The following is a 22,060-nucleotide window of genomic DNA, read 5'->3' on the forward strand; positions in this document are numbered from 1 at the left end:
ATTTTGTTATTTCATGGAGGTTTAATTCTATTTTGCATTGCTTTTATTAGAACGCGTGGTATCCAATATTTTCTCTTGTACTTTGATTTGAGTCCATTAAGTCATTCTCTTTACTAAGCTTCATGTTGGAACAAAGAGGTGTCACTTTTATAGTTTTGCGTCTGTTCTCGTAAGTAGACTTTTATAAGCCTAGTAAATAGTCATTTCCATTTGTGTTGAAGACAAAATCTTTAAATTCAGACCGATGACTGTTAAAAACATACATACATGATTCAAAAAGGAAAGTCAAGATTTCGGACAGTATAAGTGAGTGATGACGATTTGGAATTGAAGCGTAGTTATTGTTGTTGTTGTGCTGAGCCATGACGTGCACAACCTCGTTCTGAAATATGGGTTTAATTCTTCCTTGAGGGTTCTAAAAGTTGACTTTATTTACTTTCCTTCAAAAGTGTCGTGGCGTCCAAGATTACGGTTGTTGTATGATTCTTCCGCAGGGACGGAGCTAGGATACGCAAGGGAGTTCATCCCACTTTCCTCCATAGGAAAATTACATTGTATATTTACTAGATCAAAATTATATATATATATATATATATATATATATATATATATATAAACAAAATAGATGTAGAGTTTCTTAGCTTTTTCATGTATTTACTTCTTTATATTTTGAATCTCTTTGATAAAAATTCTGATTCCACCATTGCTCTTCCCATTAGAAATTCTTCACTGGACATTTGAAACCTCCAACAATTGAACCATTTTCTAGTGAAAATATTGAGTTGGTCATAAAAATTTGCATGGCGGACTAAGCTTTGAACCATATTATTATTACTACTAATCAGCTTACTTGGAAAACGCATGGTGGGAAACAGGCACCTATTGAAACGTTGAGAAACTTCCTAATTTTTCATGTGAAAACATTACAAATTTGATTTTTCCCACCGACATTCAATGAGAAATAGCTATTGAACACTTTTTATTGGGAATTCCGTGGGAAAATAGAGATATTTTAGTAATAGTTTACGATCATATTTATACTTTGGTTGAAGCTATAAATTTATGTTGGGACTGTTATACCTTCAACAAAAGAAGTATAAATTTAATCTCAAACTTAATTAATCTGGGAGTATCTCACCTTATCCCATGAACCAAATGACCCCTAGATGCTCCATTTGACTCTATGGTTGAGTTAGACTTAATCTCAGATATTATACCCTGCACTCAGTTTTGTTCTGTCAATACATTTGGGCTACCGTATGATTATGGAATTTGTATTTTTCGTGGACTATCTTATTGTGTTTTTGTTTAAAAATTGCAATGCAGCTAGTGAAACAAGTCGTTTAGGTTCTTAAGACTTTTTTTTTTTTTTAAGCGAAATTCTCCTTTGACTCAATCTTTTTTCTTTAAAGGTAATTGATTTAAGGGAATTGTTATCTAAGACAATCTGTTAGGATTTGATATTCCTTCTGTTCCTCAATTTTCTTTAAGGGAAATAGAGAGGGATCAAGGTGGGGGAATCGAAACTTCACTAAATTAACTGAACTACTAACTTTTCCATGGTACTCTACTTATGTTGGTGTTTCTATCATATAGTTACTATTAATTAGTAATTTATTTCAAATTATTCTGCTTGCGAGTAATACCTACCTACCACCGGTCATGACCCTAGATAGGGTTGCGACACATATACACACTCTTTTTCACACAGTGCTTTAAAATGCGGGGGCGTGAAGCTCATAGAAAACAAAATTTCTACTAACATGATTTTACAAGTTTAAGTAATGCAATGATTTAAAAACTATATAAGATGCAAATCAACTCTAATATCTTAAATTTCATAGAATAAAAGAATCACAGTATCGTAAAATATATTAACCTCCCTAAAACATCTATAAAATTTATCGATATTATAATTAAAATATCATGCTTTCATGCGTAAAAGATAAAATTAATTTCAAATAGTGAAATAATAAAATAAGATAATTTTTAGACATAGGACAAAAAACATGAAGACCAATGAAGTGAAGAAGTAAAATTCGGCTATGTATATTTAAAAAAATGTTAAGTGATATTCACCCCCCACGGTGTTATCAAACAGTAAATATGCATTATTTACGGCTTGTTATTTGAGTTACTCTCAGTCTTCTTATTTCTATAGATGAAAAAACTATCAAACATCATCCACTATTAAAGAATTATGAGGGTAAAAAGTGTTAGCTAAGAATTTGACGCATAATTCTGTAAGAACTGTTAGGCGAGCCCCGAGCGTTGAGCGTAGGGCGAAAGCCTCACAGAACTAAGCTCTATACGTAAGCCCGAAGGCGTTTCACCAGTGCCCACCCCGGAGCAAAGCCTGAGGCGAGACCATGAATGAGAAAAGCTTCTCATGTGAGACTCTATTGGGGATTATAAAACTTTTGTTATCCAAAGTGAATTAAATAGTAGGGCTTCATCATGGGCCATCACTCTTTTAGAGTGGAAATATACTAAGATGCCTTTCTCTGTCTTCAGGTGGAAATAACATCTCTTATCTGTCTATGGCTATATGGTTTTGCTCTTATCTAAAATTGAAAGTTGCTTTGGGATTCTACATTAGTTGTTTCACACTGTATTTTTACGTCTAACAAAGTATAAAGGGATAATACCACTTTTAATTCCTTAAATTGATAAATTTTAATTTTGGTACTTATGATATCTGAATAAGTACGAACTTTCAATTAAACGAAGTGATGCACTTATATTCCTTTTGGTTACAACTCTTTACAATTTTATTGAATTAGCAACCGTTACATCTTTTAATTATTCATGTGTAATGTTAAGTTTGTGTTGTTACTTAGTATTTGAAAGCAAAATAGTTTAAGTCTACATATTTTCTACGTAAAGGAAATAGAAATGCACATTGTTCTTGATTGAACGTTAAATATACTTATAAATTAGATATCACAATGATCAAAATTATAATTTGCGAATAATCGAGGGGCCAAAAGTGATATTATCCTAAGTATAAAATAGATCATTGTCCAAAGCGGGAATAACTTTGGGTTAATTTATCAACTTCCCCAATAGTTTTAAAAGTTACACAAAACTCTTGTCTTAGTGTCTTTGTAACTTAAAATGGGTTTACACATCTTGTATGGTTTTGCTTTTGGCGTCCTAAGTTTGATAATTATCATAATATAGTGCATTTACTTTAGTATGATGTTATATGACCTCATTTCATAATTTCATCAAGAGAAGGAGCATTGTCAATCCGAAAATTAATGTTAAGGGCAATCGGAATTTAATAAGTAAAGGAAGGGCATTTATTCCTTGAAAATTAACATTAATTGGAGTCCAATAGTGGAAGGAGGCTACTTTAAGTCATTTCCAACATGTGTATGAGTGTCTTGAGCCTTTTCTGAACGGACTATAAGTGATCGATTTATTGAGTTAAAAAAAGGGTAGGAAGGGGAAGAAAGAGAGAGAACTTTGACCAAAAAGAGGGAACAAATTGAAGAAAAAGCAAGGGTTAGAAATATATTGTGGTTTGATCTCAAGGAGAATATGAGTACACCACCAATCTAAGTGCCAATAAAGGCAGGTCTAGCGCTATTGGGAGATAAGAATCCCAACAACTTGCAAATTGAAAGTGTCATTGACTTTATTTTAGTGTTGAAGATGTTTATTTAATGATTAATTTAATCAATATAGGAAAAGAAAGAGAGAATAGTATAAATTGTTCTTTCATGGAAAAGAGTTGACTGTCATAAAGGGTTGCGGTAAGGTGAATATGATCCTTCTCCTTGTAATAAGAGATTTTAAGTTTAAATTCTGAGAATGAAAAAAAAAATCAAATGTAGAGCACTTTCCTGTTTAATAGACCATGCAACAAAATTTAGATTCATTAGAATCTCACGAATATTAGACATCGGGTGGGAAGAAAATTAACTAGTATAGTGAAAAATGTTTAAATGGTTTTGCAAAGTCAAACCATTTAGTAGAAGGGACAGGGAATATTATAAATTGCTCTATCATGAAAGAGTTGACTTCTGGTGAAAAGTGTTCGTTCTTTTTTTTCTTGGTTTGAAAAATAATGTGCTCATTGGTTTTACAACGTCAAACTAATTTCTCATGTGGTCATGTTGGACCATTTCCATCTATCTGGGGCCCAAATTTAATTTTATTGGTATTTTAGGGAAAGAAAGTCTTATTTTATTGGTGGGGAAAGTAACTTTGAAGGCATCATTTACCAAAAGTTGCGATGAGGGTGATTGGTATTTCGTCATTCGGGTTTAAGTCCTAAAAATAAAATCACTTTGGTAGTTAGTATGAATCCAAGTACAGTAAAACCTTTTTATAACGGCTTCATTTGTCTGGAATTTTTTTGCTACCGTAAAGAAATGTTGTTTTATTAAACATATACATAACCAGTGACTGAGCCAGGATTTTTACTAAGGGAGTTAAAAAATATAAAGAAAGAACCACACCAAGAAGTCAAGAGGTTCAACATCTACTATATATACATAAAAAATAATTCTTTAAGTGATATAGTGAATTTTGTTCTATAGGCATAAAGAGCACACAAGTACAAATGTAAGTGGCATGATAGAAAGAAGAATAGTAGGATAACTTATCCCACGATAAAACAGTGAAATTGACTAAAATAGCCCTGACGTTCTCAAAACTCTTTTTCTAGTACGTAAGGTGGAGGGTATTTTTGTAAACAAACAATTTTTTCTTAAAAGTTACGCAATGCATGTTACTTTTAATATAACAAACCAAACAATCAATAAGAAATAATATCAGCATAACTAATTCCAACATAAATAATCTCAATATAACTTATCTCAACATAATTAATCCCATCATAACTTGTGTTTTAACCAAACAACCCCTTATGTATTTGTAAATTGTAATACATCCTAGAATTTCAAAAGTGATGGATAAAATTGTCCACAAATCATCTGACAAGTGGACCGCGCTTCCTGGAATTCCAAACAGTTTAATCCACCAAATCCAGACTATCTTTAAAATACCAACTATATATCCTTTCCTCTTTTTTTTTTTCCTTTACTTGTCTAAAAGTAACACTGCCTCACACAACTTTACCTGGAGTAAAACTTTTGCTTAGCAAAGCCACGTGTAGGCTTCCTATAGGACCTTTAAGGTCTGTGAGGACGACAAACATTTAGGATCAGCGCTTATATATAATAGTAATATTTGTGCATAATCAATGAGCTATATTTTTATATACTTGTTAAATATAGAGTATACATCAACAACTACACATGTATTATGCACTTCTTATATATTTGTTATATATTAAATGTATCGACGACTATATAGCGACGTAAATAATTCACATCACACTCTAGTTGGATACTATTATTTAACTTATACCTATTTTAAAAAAAAATTATGTTTATCCACTTTAGACAACTTAAGATATGCGGTGTCTGAAATTGGCTTTGACAAATCTAAATCCAGTCAATTACTACATGAAGTTCAATAAAATGACTAAACTTCAGACATATGTATATGAACTTTACACAAAAATGTCTAACTGTCTAAATATCATACAAAAATAGTTGAATTTCAAGCGAAATAACTAACCAAGACGCATATAACTAAAATCAAACAAAAATACTTGAACCTTAGACTAAAATGACTGAAGTTCATGTAAAAATAACTCAAAAAAATCACATATGACTCAACTACAATCATATGTGCATGATGTTTAGGTAAAAATAACTGGACTCCATATATATTTAAACTTCAGTCATATATAATTTCCTCAAATTTTTCCTAAGTGGGAAATTTGTAAACTTTTAAGCACTACTAATATGAGTTAAATGATTATCCCAAAATCGGAAAAGAGGCAATTATCCAATAAAAGCTGGACTAAAAGTTGAAATTCTTACTTTATTTAGACATGTTTATATTTATAGTATTATACACTGAAATGGCCAAACCCCAACGGCCCAACCTCGTGATAGTGGGTCCACAAGCTAATACCTCATGTGGGACACATCCCTTAAGGATAAGGTTCTGGTGGGCTTTGGAGATAGGAAATTACCATGTTGTTTTGCTGTTTGGTTTTGGAATTTGGCACACTGAGCAGTCTGATTTTTATTTTATTTTAATTTCTTTAAGAAATTATTTGTAATTTTATATGAATTATGCCAAGTTTGGCACACCTGGGATGGTAATTGAACTGAGGATTGTGCCTTAATTGCTGCAAGGTTCGGTGGAGATACACCATAGCCGAGACAAACAAATATGGAGACATAGAATCACCAGTTCATGTGCTATAATAACATTATCCAATATGTCTAAAAATAAACAAAAGAATTGCTTTAAAGCGCATGTAACATACATCATTATAGACTTTTGAACTAAATTATTGGTTTGAGGTGAAAATAAAATCTCTAAATTACCAAAGTTAAGGGTTCAACTTAGAAGTAGTAAATGATTTTAAGGAAAGACAAAATTAATATTGGAGTGGCACAGCCTTTTTTGGCCGTTTTGTTGTCGGATTAATAGAAGAAAAAATCATTTGTTTTTTAACCCCCCCAAAAAAAAAAAAAAAACATTTGTTTGGTCAAAAGAGTTCAAGCTGTTGGCTTTGTTACTACTGGCACAGTCTGCAAGATGTCCGTCTAATCGGCTTGAAACACTAATGACAATTTTTAATCATATAATAATGTTTATATTAAATCAAATTATTTAATTTTAAATTTTAGTACAATTACATGTAGTAATATTTAAGGAAATTAGTAAACATAACTTTTCACTAGTTGAATAAAAAGAATTAATCCAATTAACATAATTTGTAAAGGACTTCAATCAATTGGTCGTTCGACTTTGCCAAAGTATAGCAGCAAGTCACAAAACAATTTTCTTTGTAATAAAGTTAAATGACTTATTGTGAATTTTGTCATACTTAAATAAAGTTAAGTAACTGTTTTGTTATAATAAATAACTTAGTAACTTGATACAATAAAGTGAAGATTGAGTGATCATTTATGAAACGTTTCTTGATACTTGGTACTTTAGTGCTAATCCAAGGGTAAATGGGACTATTTGAGCAGTGTGTAAAATCGTTAGTATTGAATCATATTGCAGTTAAATAATCTTTCATTTGGGAAATATATAATTATCTTATGTCAAATACACTTTACAAAAAAAAAAAAAATAGGTGTAGTAACATGGCAAGTACTTACCCCGAATCAATTTAGGTTACCATGATTAAGTGATTTAATGAAGTGAAATAATATAGTAATCTATATATAATATAAAGCTAGACATAGATAAGGTGATGTGACACCTCTCTATGACCAGCTTTACTATTTATCTTTTTTGTGGTTTTTTTGGCTTTTTATCTTATTTTTTGTAATAAAAATATTAATATATCAAAGAAAACTTCCATTTAAGATTGACATTTATGTAGTCAAATATCGTGTTCCTCCAAAAGAGTGGATCAGTTGCAACAATTAATTCTAATAACGGACGCAATTTGAATGGGCAATTTCCTGATTATGGCCTTATTGGAAGGTTACAACACTGAATGTAAATATGTAATGATAGCTATTAAAGTAGTAACAAAGCAATACACTGCCTCTTCAGTCTTCACAACCAATCCTTTACGCATTTTCCTCTTCATAGTGGAACAATGAGGATATTGCAAGATCGGAGCATCTCCCAAATATTTTCTCTTTTGGGCCATGGTGGAACCTCAATAATTTTGTGATTCATTTATGTTTGTTTCCGCAAGTGTGATTCATTTCTCTCTCACACTCTGTCAACTGGCGAATTTATGTAGTTTATGATGGTAAGTTTGCATATTCGTAAGATGTCAAATAAACTCAAATTTAGCATGCATTTTTCTTAATTTGAAGGCCATGGTGGAATCTGCGAGTGCGTGTATAGTATTATTTACTTTTGTACACACTATTAGTTATGTTTTTGATTTTCCACCCGGTATCCGATATCCGCATTAGAGCCTGATTATATTCGGATTCCCGGCGCCTAGGGCCTCATTCGGGGGAAGCGCTCCCTACCAAGATTTTTCCATACCCATGGTTCGAACCCGAAACCTCTGATTAAGGAGGAGTAGCCCCATCCGCTGCACCACATCCTTTGGTGGTTGCTTCGTCTTCAGTAAGGTAATTGAGACTCTCCCATACAATTTTGGAGTAATTGTTATTTATTTTGTATTAATAAAACATTCATTTATCTTGTCTTTTATGGCATCAAACCTTTTTTATCCAATACTTCTAATTTAGCACTTATATAATATTTTGGTTGGTAACATTGGCTGGGGTAATATACGTGCATCCTGCTTAAAGAAGTATTAAATTAGGCAAAGCGATGTGACACATTTCTATGATCCGTTTTACTATTTATCTTTTTTTCTGATTTTTTAGGCTTTTCACCTAATTTTTGTAAAAAATATATATATTCATGAGATTACACCATATGCATTCACCATCTCACTTTTTCACATATCAAATCCAAATCTTATGCAATATGCATTAGCAAAAATCGGTCAGATAATACAGACATGAACAGAGCTAGAGAATCAAGGCATTAACAATTCAAGTCATTGGTAATTTCAAGGAATCAACATTGTACCATATTAGCTCTTCATTCATTCTTCGAGTCACCAAACGTCAATCAAATGGACTTAACAAAAGGAATCAGAAAGCTTTTGGTGAGCAGTTTAAAGTATCATATCACGGGATGAAGCAAAAAGAAGAAAGGAAGGAGGGGTAGATGTTTTGTAAAAGTTTTTATTAGAAGCTACATCTAATCTATATCTATATATAATATAAAGCTAGGCATAGACAAGGGGTTGTGACACCTCTCTATGGCCTAGAAACACAATTATCTTTTTTTTCCTTTTTTTTTTTTTTTGCCTCATTTATGTGCTATGTTAAAAAAACTTAAAAGTCACTCCTTTAACTCTCTTAATTACATTAAATATGCTATATATGTTAAAAAACTATAAAAAAAATACTTTTAATTATCTTAATTATGTCCAGCAAGTCATTTTTCTTTTACCTCCTTTTTCTTTTAATTTTCTTTTTTCATTTTGCTCCTTCAATTTATTTAACACAATGGAATGTCAAAGAAAAAGAAAGTTTTTTTTTCTCCATCGTCAAAGAAAATGAAGTGTCTGAGAATTTCGCTTTGCCTACCAAAGTCCAAATAGCCAATAAAGTCTGAAAGTAAATGGGGGTACGTTTCTTAAACCCCACGTAGGAGTATTTTTTCCTCTTCTTTATTTGCTTTAAAATTTTCACCTCCATAACTCATATTTAATTACTTATTCAATTTCTACTCTTAATTATATTCATAACTCACATGCTTTTTATATTCATAACCCCCAAATATTTAGTGCAAAAGTTTAAGATACCTTATGATATTCCTCCATTTTATCTATATAAATTCATAATTTTTATTTTATGAGACCCCTACCTAATGTTATGCTTTTCATTCCATATTTGAAGTAGCAATGCCCATATATCATCACTGTAAATTAGATTCATGCTTTAGTTTGGCTTGGTGAAGAACGCTCTTGAATGTTGATCGGTTTGCGAGAAGGGACGTCGACCAAAGTTGAAAGATTATGCACTAATATACGATTAAGGTCCTAGGCTCCTAATTAGGAGGATGTTTTTGTTGTACTTTTTTTCATGTTTACTTTTTTCATTTGTTTTCTTTGTGAGACCTCTTTAATTTAGTTTTCTATAAATGAGTTTAATTGTTTCAAGTCTGTATTTTTGTTTGGGCTCAAATTAGTCATTTGTGATTTTGTTGGAAGTATGCTAACTACTAACCAAGGTCCAAAATTTACAATTTGTTGCTTAAAATCTATAGTTTGCTGCAAGTTTGTATTTAATTTGCTTTAAAATTGGTGCGTTTTTTGTATCCTCATGATTTTGAATTCACGCCAATTCTCCTTATTTTATTTTTTAAAAGTTTCAAGAATAGATGTCTTAATTATTGTAGAAATAGATATGTCTTAGTTATTGTATAGAAAATTCAAGCGGAAGACTCTTCACCTGCCATGGCAAAGCTAGCATAAAAATGTTACTCATTTGAGGATGCTAACCGAAAAGGATCTTCAACAAGTTGACAAAAATTTCTCTGTAAAGCTTTGTGTTGAAGGCTTACTGGATATAAATTGGTAAATCATTGCTGAGCATGTTCCTTCTTCTCGGTCTCATGGTTACTAATGAAAGCATTATTTCATGTTTTTGGGTGTTTTTATTTTTTTCTTTTTATTGGATATGTAGAGTATATTTCTCATGTAATTTTTCAAAATATTATAAGTACTTTTACTTTTATGCTAGGGAGGAATAGGTGTTATTGATTTGTTTACTCTTAGTGCTGATTATCCCTAGGGTTAGAGTCAATTTAAATTTTTGCTCAATGATATTATGTTAATTTTTTAAATACAGATCTTTAGTGCAATTGTTATATTCACTCATTCAATGTTAGTTTTTGTACTCATGGTTATGAGGAATGTCTTTTACTCAGACAAGACAGTATTCTACTGAGTTTACATAAAGTTGTCTTTTTTAAGGGTAAGTATAGAAATGAAAGAAAGAGTTACTTAAGGAACGACAAAAATTAGAGAAGATAGGACACTAGAGAAATTTATAACTCTCAAGTTTCAAAAGGAAGATCCGCTCCAAAAACAATAATGCATGCATAACTGGTAGAGATATAGCAGTCGGACTCTCACTGCTCAATCTAATTTCCTCTTTTTAATTTGATCTATTTGTAACTATAAATTGCAGCATGATTCGAGATTTATGTTTTCAGAATATATTTTTAGTTATAATTAGCCTCAATATATAATTACTGAGGTTTGGCTTGCAAGGCCAAACTTCGTATATTGGAAGTTTGTTGGCACAAGAAATGTCAATTTTGAGGCAAATTTATGATTTCAAATGCAAATTTTTGCAACTTCAATTGTGTATGTTGAAAGTTATTTCCAAATTGGTGAAACTTACAAGAAATTACAACCTAAGACTGTAGCTTAAATAAGGGTTCCAGAATTGGCTATATGTGCGCTTTCCCTGTATCAAATGGTTGAATACATTTGATGAATTATAGTTACAAAATAGAACACTAAAGGTTCGTTTGGTAGGAAGGATGGACTATTGGTCTCATGGAATTGAAATTATCCCATGTTTGGTTGGTGGAAAAATTCTTTTGGTATCTCACCCAATTCCATCTATATGAGATAAAAGGTGTGATAAGTTATCCCATCCTATCCCGTTTATATGGATAACTTATCACTCCTACCAAATGATCCCTAAGGACTGAGAGTGGGATGAATTAAAAAAAAAAAATTCTATTAATTTTCTTCCAAGTCATTTTCTTATTGTGGTTTTTTTTCTTTTTTAAAATGTTAATAATTTTTAGTATTTAAATATTAGGAGAAGATTAGTTCGTGAATTTCAATGAGATCTTTCGTGTTTATACTTATTACTACTTAATGTTAAATATTAGAGAAAAATTAGTTCCTAAATTCAATTTTTTAATAAACTACGCGAAGCGCGGCTATGTTTACTAGTTAATTATAATTATGTATATTTATACTTGTGTCATGCATCTATTGATTTGATGTAATATCCGATGCAGATAGGTTTTTAAGTTGTAGCATGCCATAATCAGAAAAGATTCTTCAAGTGTGCCGGATTCCAGAAGTGCATGACAAAAGCGGTTAAAGTCCAATACTACAGAAAAAATTAAATGAAGCATTCTAGATACAAAGTATGAAAAGGTGTGGGAAGATGTCTATAACTTCTCTCCAAGGGGATGAATTTTCCCCCAACAGTCTCAGGCCATGGTCTGGTCAATGAAATAGTCTCGTTCCCCAAACCTAACAGTTCTGATTTTGACTAGCCGAAAATAGGTCTTCTAGATGCCTTATAACCGTCATTTTTGCCCATTCCCACTTATCCGTACTTCACAGCTGAAAGGCTTACAGACGCTCGAGGCCCCGGAATAGCCTTGCTTTCACATTTCCCTTCTTTCCTTCGATCAGGTTAGCACTTATGACGATGGTCCGAAATAGAAAGAGTAAATACGATTTTCAGTACTTTGCTTAAATACAATTACAAAGTACCAAGCATTCTAAAATAATGAACCTTCAACTTCAAATTTTTATTTGAATAATATTTTATTATTTATTGATCCGTGAATATCTGAACTGATTGTTTGTTGTTTACAATTTCTTGTTTAGTCAATTTATACCATTCATACGTAGTGTTGGTCTAAATAAACGCACCATGTCCTTATCTATGTATTTCTAATAACAAAGTAGTAGAGTGTTAGACTAACTATGGAGAGTTTAGCAGACGATAAATCAAAATCAAAAGGTGGAATTACCTTCAAGAAAAAACTTTGCCAGGATCAATACTGAAACCAAATTGTGTTAATTACTATGATTAAACGATAAGTTAAAATAATAAAATATATAATTCAATCACGATTAGGTTATAAAACTTTTTATGTACACTCACATTTTATGTACTCATTGTTTGGATACATGCACAGCAAGTACATAGTACTTTTTGTCTGACAAAACTCTTTGATAACAATAAGTATAACAATAGTGTACTGTAAGTGAGGTCTGAGAATTATAGAATGTACGCAGAGAATGATAGGATGTACCGCAAGTACATACTCTCTTTTGGGGGTGGGGTTTTCTGTTTTCGATAAGCCGACTCAAAGTAAATGTAACTAACACAGGATTGTAAGGGCAAAACTTTTTTATCAAATAACCAAATCTGTCAGCTTAAGCAAAGTAATGTGTAATCTGAGACCAGTACAATAAAATGTTGGATCAATGCTAGATTAAGCTAAGTTTCAAGAATGAAAGTGCAACTTCCTTGTGCAAATGGATGGCCATAATTTGTAATTTGAATCAAACAAGAGAGCTATTTTGTAAGAACGTTAAGTGGACCCCACAATGACCTGCGGGCACACCTCGTTCTTCTCAAATTCAACGAGCGAAGTTCCCTTGTGGATAAACTCGAAGAGATATGATCCCATGTGTCTCGGCTGTACCTCCATTGCGTCATTGTCTCTCTCTCTCTCTCTTTTTTTTTTTTTTTTTTTTTTTGCTTTTGGTAATAACTAAATACTCCCTCGGTCACAATTTATGTGATATATTTTGACTACACAAGCAACCTCTCTATAACATTATCATTGGGTCTGAAATTTTTCAGCTGTTATACACCTATAACAGTATTAAAAATTAAATAATATTTCGTTGTTATAGGCAAAAAAGATGCATAAAATTTAATTTTCATTTTTAATTGCTAAATTCTAAACTTAATTACAATTTGTATAACGAAGGAAAAGCGTTTAATGATGAATATATATATATATATATATATATATATATATATATATATATATATATATATATATATATATATATATTCTAATATTTTTTATTGTAATAGATTTTTAAATTGATCAAATATTTGGTCAAAATCTCTGCACTTATTATTGGCAATTATAGATATTTCATTTTTATAAAAATGGCTAATTATTATATTACCATAAAAAGAAAACGGCTGTTATATAGGTAGTAATATTACAAAGAGCGTATTATTATAAATTTGGTTGTTGCTGTTATAAGTAAAATGCTGTTATAGAGAGGTAAAATATAACATAAAAAATCGGTTCCGAAAAATATTGGTTGTTCTAGAGAGGTGTTGCTATATGCAGGTGTCATTATAGAGAGGTCTGACTGTACACGATTTATAAAAGAAACGATTTTTTTTTTTTTGTAATTTGTGATTTAAAACAAGTCATATATATTTGTGTGACTATAAATTATCTCATTAAAAGTAAAAGGGAAAGTTTTTAGTTAAATTATTTTTAAATACATAAATTCTTTTCTAGACAGACTAAAACGAAAAGTGTCTCCCGTAAATTGTGATAGAGGGAGGAATAATTACCTCGTATGATTCGATTCGTTTAGATTTGTGTAGGGTCAATTTTAATAAAAGGTAAAAGATTTTTCTATTATTTTTTTTTATTTATAGAGTTCAAAAACGAAACTTTTAGGGGTCGTTTGCTAGCTGGTTTGGAGATGAATTATGTAGATTTTAAATTCTACATAAGTAATATATCATATTTGATAGCTAGTTAGGAAGTAAATTATTCATATATAAATTAACACGGTGTTTGATTTCTATATGTATAAAATATGAAAAAATCTATGTATTATTTGATGCCGAGAAGATAGAATAACTAAATCTTGCGTAAATGACCCCCTTCCAAAAAAATAATACATATATTTCTTCATAATTAATCTCTATATTACTAATATCTGCCTAACTCTAATTATTCATTTTACCAAATTGTGTAGCGTGTCCTCTTTGTCTTTGTACTTATAAAAGTAAGGACAAAAGGTTAGGCCAAATGGATAAACTTAGTGATCCACTAAAATAAAAGAGTTTTGTGCCTAGATATTTTAGGAAATAGTACCCAAAAAATGTAAACAGTTCCATGTGAAAGAAGTTTCAAAGCTACGAATAATCCAAGATATTTTAAATCTTCAAGAATAGATCATATACATTAATGAAAGAGACCCTTTATGAAATGATTAGTTCTTGCAAAATTCTATGTTATCTCTTCTCAGAGAAAGTATCCTATATAAGATCTTTTCATTATTTTCCTTGTCCTACATTAACAAAAAAATAAAGACACATACCACTACTTTAATTAACTATCAATAATTTTCTTTTTGTGATAGTGAAGGATAAACCAAAAACTCCCAAATGTACGATTAACATGTTTTATTCGAATATGAAATTCAATCTTGAAAATATATTATTTCATTTTCTTTTACTATTCAAGATTTCGATATATTTTAATAATCTAGAAATCTCTACTCGACACGAGTGCCAATAAGTTCAATAATATATCCTGCATTATAGTAAATAAGTAATTCCATCAAAATTGTCCATTTCATTGTTTCAACTTTGAGAGGAAGAAAGTGACATATTAACAAGATAATTCTATAAAAAATTATTAGCAAAGTAACATTTATGTTGCAAAACACGTATATACACATTTATAATGTTGGTGCACCCACACTCTCATGAGTCATGTTTGGCAAAATTATTGACAATGTCATAATAACATTCTGCATTATCTGAACATTAATTAATCAAATTCAAAAACCTTTGATTGCAATTAATATAATCAAACTCTCCATAACAGTTATTCTTTAGTATAACATTTTATTATAAATATTTGTTTGTGCGATCAATCTTTCATGTTATGAGATATTATATATTTTTTATGATAGCATTTGGTTATAGCAATAAAAATTATGCAATAAACAACGTTGTTACAAAATTATTGGCAATGTCACAATAATAACATTCTACATTAGCTAAACATTAATTAATCCAATTTAAAAACCTTTGTTTACAACTTATATCACATAAAGAGCCACAATAACATATGCTATTATATTTTTTACTATAGCTTTTTATTATAACAATAAGAAAATATGCAATAATTAAAGCTGTTATAAAGAAGTTTGACTGTATCACAAAATTATTTACAATGTTACAATAACATTCTACATTATCTAAACATTAACTAATCCAATTTAAAAACCTTTGTTTACAACTTAATTATTATAATCACATAAAGAGCCACAATAACAGATATTTAATATTATATTACATAGTCCACATCTATAACAGTGTGCAGTGTATATAATAAGCTTTTGAGACAGCTCCCACCACAATAAAGATAACAAAAACAAAGAAAAACACCATTGTTGCAGTATAGCTTAGCTGTCTATTTTTCTCTTCAGTCTTCACACTTTCCTTAATTTTTATTTTTCTTTTCACTTTAGGTTTCCATTTTTAGTAATTCAAAGTGTTCAATGACTGGTAAATAATTCCTCAGATTACTATTTTTTGTTTGTAATTGTTGATGTGTTATGTTATGTGCTTACTGTCTAAATTATTCCAAGAAAATATTTTTATGTCTTAGCTGTTTTTGTTATTTTGAATATATTCTTATTCTTTACCATAAAGTTTATCTATTTGAGCTGATATATACATCATGTATTGTGTCCACCCCATAACTGTGATTTACTTGTAAAAATGAAATCTTGATGTAATTTTCTTGTACCATTTTGAGTTTTTTGGGTTTTTTTTGGTTCACATAATTTTAAAAACTTGTATTTACTTGTCAAAATGAAATCTTGATGTTATTCCATTTTGAGTTTTTTTCTTGGTTCAAACAATCTAGAAAAATTATATTCACTTGTCAAATTGAAATCTTGATGTTATTTTCTTATACCCTCTTTAGTTTTTTGGGTTTATTCTTGGTTCACCCAATCTAGAATAATTGTATTCACTTGTCAAAATGAAATCTTGATGTTATTTTCTTTACACCTGTTGAGTTTTTTGGGATTTTTGCTTGGTTTCACTCAATCTAATTTTGTTTTCAACCATAGCTGTGATTCACTTGTCAAAATGAAATCTTGATGTTATTTTCTTGTACACCTTTTGGTTCACAAAATCTAAAAGGGTGATTCACTTGTCACTTGATGCTATTTTCTTGTACCCTTTTGAGTCATTTGGGGTTTTTCTTTGTTCACACAAGCTAAAAAAATCTGTTTTTGGGTTGCAGGAAAGAGCAAAAAGCTGAAGTTGTAACTTATAGCTAGTTGATTTGGGGGAAGTTTTCTGAAGTGGGGTTGTGTTTATTTCTTTCTATGTTAGGAGCTTACTATATCGAGAGTGTGTTTTGGTTTTGTGGGCTTGGTGTTGTTAGTTAAGAAAAAATGGTGTCAAGATCCTATTCCAATCTTTTAGAACTAGCTTCAGGCGAGGCTCCTTCGCCGTCTTTCACACGAATGAGCCGGAGGATTCCACGTATTATGACCGTTGCCGGGATAATGTCTGATCTGGATGATGATGGATCGGAGAGCGGTTGCTCCGATCCATCATCGTCCTCAGCTCAGAAAGATAGGATAATTGTTGTAGCTAATCAGCTGCCAATTAGAGTACAAAGAAAAACTGATGGTAGTAAAGGATGGTTATTCAGCTGGGACGAGAATTCGCTTCTCCTCCAGTTGAAAGATGGTTTAGGTGATGATGAAATTGAGGTTATATATGTTGGTTGTCTTAAGGAAGAAATCCACCCGAATGAGCAAGATGAAGTGTCACAAATACTCCTTGAGACATTTAAGTGTGTTCCCACTTTTGTTCCACCTGATTTGTTTACCAAGTACTATCATGGATTTTGTAAACAACAACTTTGGCCTTTGTTCCACTATATGTTGCCACTTTCGCCCGATCTTGGTGGTCGATTCAATCGATTACTATGGCAGGCTTATGTTTCTGTAAACAAAATTTTTGCCGATAGAATCATGGAAGTGATTAATCCAGAAGACGACTTTGTGTGGGTTCATGATTATCATCTCATGGTATTACCTACTTTCTTGAGGAAGAGATTTAATAGAGTGAAGCTAGGATTTTTCCTGCATAGCCCGTTTCCGTCTTCGGAGATATATAAAACTTTGCCTATTCGCGAAGAGATCTTACGAGCTTTATTGAATTCGGATTTGATTGGGTTCCACACTTTTGACTACGCGAGGCACTTCCTCTCGTGCTGTAGTCGGATGTTAGGTATTTCTTATGAGTCGAAAAGGGGTTACATAGGCCTCGAGTACTATGGCAGGACTGTAAGTATTAAAATTCTGCCGGTCGGTATTCACATGGGGCAGCTTCAGCAAGTCTTGAGTCTCCCCGAGACGGAAGTGAAAGTCGCCGAGCTCGTGGAACAGTTTAATCATCAGGGAAGGACGTTGTTGCTCGGAGTTGACGACATGGACATATTTAAAGGAATTAGTTTGAAGTTATTGGCAATGGAGCAACTTCTATTGCAGCACCCGGAGAAGCAAGGGAAAGTTGTTTTAGTGCAGATAGCGAATCCCGCTAGAGGCAAAGGAAAAGATGTCGAAGAAGTTCGGGAAGAAACGAATTCAACAGTGAAGCGAATTAACGAAGTTTACGGAAGACCCGGGTATCAACCAGTTATCTTGATTGATAAGCCACTAAAGTTTTACGAAAGGATTGCTTATTATGTTGTTGCGGAATGTTGCCTGGTGACAGCTGTCAGGGACGGGATGAACCTTATACCGTACGAGTATATAATTAGTCGACAAGGAAATGAGAAGCTGGATAAGGTTCTGAAGCTCGACTCATCTACACAGAAGAAGAGCATGTTAGTCGTGTCCGAGTTTATCGGGTGTTCTCCCTCGTTGAGCGGAGCAATCCGAGTAAATCCGTGGAACATCGACGTAGTTGCCGATGCAATGGACTCTGCTTTAGTAATGCCTGAGCCAGAGAAGCAACTTAGGCACGAAAAACATTACAGGTACGTTAGTACCCATGATGTTGGATATTGGGCTCGTAGCTTCTTGCAAGATTTGGGGAGAACATGCAAGGATCACGTAAGACGAAGATGCTGGGGTATTGGATTTGGTTTAAGTTTCAGGGTTGTTGCGCTCGATCCGAATTTTAGGAAGCTTTCGATGGAGCATATAGTTTCGGCATATAAAAGGACAACAACCAGGGCGATCCTTCTGGACTATGACGGAACTTTGATGCCTCAAAATGCAATCGATAAGAAGCCAAGTGCTAAAACCATTGAAATCATCAAAACTTTGTGCAGAGACAAGAGCAATATGGTGTTCATCGTCAGTGCTAGAAGCCGAAAGACGTTAGCTGACTGGTTTCCAACTTGTGAGAAACTTGGTATTGCAGCCGAGCATGGCTATTTCTTGAGGTATTGCTTGATGTTCTAACTTGTTTCCTTTTGATAGAGAAAATGACAAAAATGGTTCCTTAAGCATGCATTCACAGTTTTAGTCCCTTAAGTTGCTCAAAAGTTAAATTTGACGGGAACTATGAGAAAAAAGAAAATTAGCGGGAACTCATAATTAGAGGTACAATTTATGTAGTTTCTACTATTTTAGACTTATTTCTAGAATCGGGTGCAGCTTTTTGAGGAGTAATTACTGCTACTCTTTTTGTTATCATTTTCGTTTCTAGTGCAGTTTCTTATGTTGCATATTTTAGGTTTTGCTGGGACTTTCTTGGTGTTTATGGTTAAATCTTCACACCTCCCCCCCCCCCCCCCCCCCCACCCACCCACCCACACACAAAAACTATTTTCATCAAATCTAAAGAACATTAAATGTTAACTATTTGAGGGACCAAAACTGTTAAATGCATACTTGAGGGACTATTTTGAACCTACCCTCAAACATAAGGACCATTTTTTTCAATCTCCCTTGAAGAGACGAATTCGCAATTAACGCTCAGGTTCAAATTTCAAATGGTTCCCTTGAAGAGATGAATTCACAATTAACGATCAGATTCAAAATTCAAATGGTTCTTTGAATTTACAGGATGAATCAAGATGAAGGATGGGAAACATGCATACCAGAAGTAGAATGTTGTTGGAAAGAAATCGCCGAGCCTGTTATGCAACTTTACACCGAGACTACTGATGGATCGGTTATTGAAGACAAGGAAACATCGATGGTCTGGTCTTACGAGGATGCGGATCCTGATTTCGGATCGTGTCAGGCTAAAGAACTTCTTGATCACCTAGAAAGTGTGCTGGCTAATGAACCTGTCACTGTCAAGAGTGGACAGAATATAGTGGAAGTTAAGCCCCAGGTATGTGTTTTAGCTTTCTGTAGAAATGGAGGGCATTTGCAGGAGTGAAAACGCTTCTGCCGCTTGCTTGAGGACTGCAAATTAATATTTGTTGTTTTGGAAGATAGTTGCTATTGCATATATGTCGGTTTGTTTGTTAGAGACGTGGCAGTGCATTTATGACGTGAAAGACTAGTTGTCAATTTTAATTCTCGATTCTCAGTGTATGAAACTGGTTGCGTCTGATCAATAGTAAAATTAATGTAAGATTCTAAATCATAAAAGTTGGTGATAGAGCAACCGTTCCATAATAACGCCATCATCTCTACTTGTAGGTATGTGACTCATTTAAAATGAAATCTATATTGTTGAGTTGTAATTTTGTTGACAGAAGCCAGACCCTAGTATCGACTTTGCGTATATTAGGTTCACTGTAGATACAAATTCTCTTTAGGGGAAAAAGTAATTAGTTTGAATCCGCGTTATTTTCTGTATTCTTCAGGAAAAACCTTTTGCGAAAAAGAAAAAGAGAGAGGAGGACTTGAGATGTATAACTGTGGGACCTCATATGTGAAACATTCTTTTATCTTTGTTTGTGCTTTCTCTTTTGTTTCTTGTTTGGTATTCCCTCTGTTTCAAATTGTGTCTTACGCTATCTTTCCTTTTTAGTCTGTTTAATAAAATTGTCACTTTCTATATTTAAGTAACTCTTCAATTTCAACATCATACATGACATGTTTAATGACATGTCTCAGACCACAAGATTCACGGGTATTTTGGTACAATACACATCTGTAGTTTTTTTTTTTTTTTGATGAAGTAATTTATACATATATCTATGGTTTAAGGGTTAAGACCACAAGATTCAAAAATTTCCTTTATTTAAACTTTGTGCCCAGTCAAATTAAGACGCATAAATTGAAATGAATTGAGTATGATTTATATGCTGGGAAAGGGGCGAACTGCAGGATTTTGTATAGCAACTCTATATTGTGGCACAGTCCTAAACCTCACAATTGCAAACTCAAATCTGCCCTCTAAACATTTTTTTAGTCCTTGAGATGTGCTAAATTTCTGGTAATGTGAATGTATGTCCTCAAAAACATGCTCCTTCCTGCAGGGTGTATCCAAAGGGCTTGTTGCCAAGCGGCTCCTTACCACAATGCAAGAGAAAGGAATGTCACCAGATTTTGTCCTTTGCATAGGAGATGACCGATCGGATGAAGACATGTTCGAGGTGATTATGAGCTCGGTGTCTGGCCCGTCCATGGCTCCATCAGCTGAAGTCTTTGCTTGCACTGTCGGGCGGAAGCCAAGCAAAGCAAAATACTATCTCGATGACACGACCGAGATAGTCAGACTCATGCAGGGATTGGCCTCTGTTGCTGAACAAATGTTACCTCAGATGTAAAGGCCAAATGCGGTTTTTCTAAGTTTTCTTGTTTCTTGATGATTTGTAAATTATAATGGAACTATAGGGAAGCTGCATTACTAGTTCTTGAATGTCTCTTTGTTTTGTTGTGTTTCGATCAGTTGTAAATTACTAATGAACTATAGTGAAGCTGCATTCGAAGTACTTGACTTAATGTTCTATTTTTTCTGTTTTACCCCCTTTCGGTATTTGATCTCTTTCTAGTAAATTATACATAAGTGTTTTAAGTTGCTATGATGTTGTCTCTTTTGTTGTTTTATGGTCTTCCATCCTAACCAAAGTCAAATTCCTATTTTAGACATTATATCAATACCAGTATACGAAATTGCTTTTTTAAGCAGTAGCTGGTAAGTTTTTACTTACTGTTCTCTTTGCTTTTGCAGCATTATGGTTTTAATGTCTGCTAAATATGACAAACTATTTAATTATTAGTCTCTGCATCTGTATTGTACACTACAATTAATCCATTTATTTATTTAGTTTCTACATCTGCTCCACCTTTTTCAAGCTCCATAATCTTGCTCCTCAATTAAGGGTCTCAGTTTATCTGCTGTTTAAAAATTGAAATCACAGTAATATAATTCATTTTTTCAATTTCAAATTTTACCAAAGAAAAGGACCGAGAATTATTTATTTTTTTCCGGAATTTTTCCTCACTTTGAACTTCATTAGCGCCCTGCAGAACAATTCTTGAACTACTAAGAAGGGTGCAATGAGAGGTGGTCCTTAACTAATGCAAAAAATCCTTTATACCTATGAGCTTTCCTAGACATTTTAAGTATACCAATCCTCTCTACAATTGAGCTTTATCTGTATAAGAATAACCTCACTATGTACATTTATTCTCTTGAAAATCCTCCAGTTTCTAGCTCTCCATGTATGATAAATTACTGCACCCCAGATAGCTGCA

General features: G+C 32.5%; 1 protein-coding gene across 1 annotated transcript; it reads left to right on the top strand.

Annotated features, from left to right (window-relative positions):
• Nucleotides 1-15,762: 15,762 nt before the first annotated feature.
• LOC132625850 (alpha,alpha-trehalose-phosphate synthase [UDP-forming] 6) lies at nt 15,763-21,294 on the top strand. The gene is made up of 4 exons (XM_060340442.1): nt 15,763-15,929; nt 16,678-18,840; nt 19,466-19,739; nt 20,839-21,294. Exons 2-4 carry the CDS (start codon nt 16,832-16,834, stop codon nt 21,127-21,129), a joined length of 2,574 nt encoding a protein of 857 aa, XP_060196425.1. The 5' UTR covers nt 15,763-15,929; nt 16,678-16,831; the 3' UTR covers nt 21,130-21,294.
• Nucleotides 21,295-22,060: the final 766 nt, after the last annotated feature.

This window comes from Lycium barbarum, chromosome 2 (genome assembly GCF_019175385.1).
Source record: "Lycium barbarum isolate Lr01 chromosome 2, ASM1917538v2, whole genome shotgun sequence".
NCBI classification, from domain to species: Eukaryota; Viridiplantae; Streptophyta; class Magnoliopsida; order Solanales; family Solanaceae; genus Lycium; species Lycium barbarum.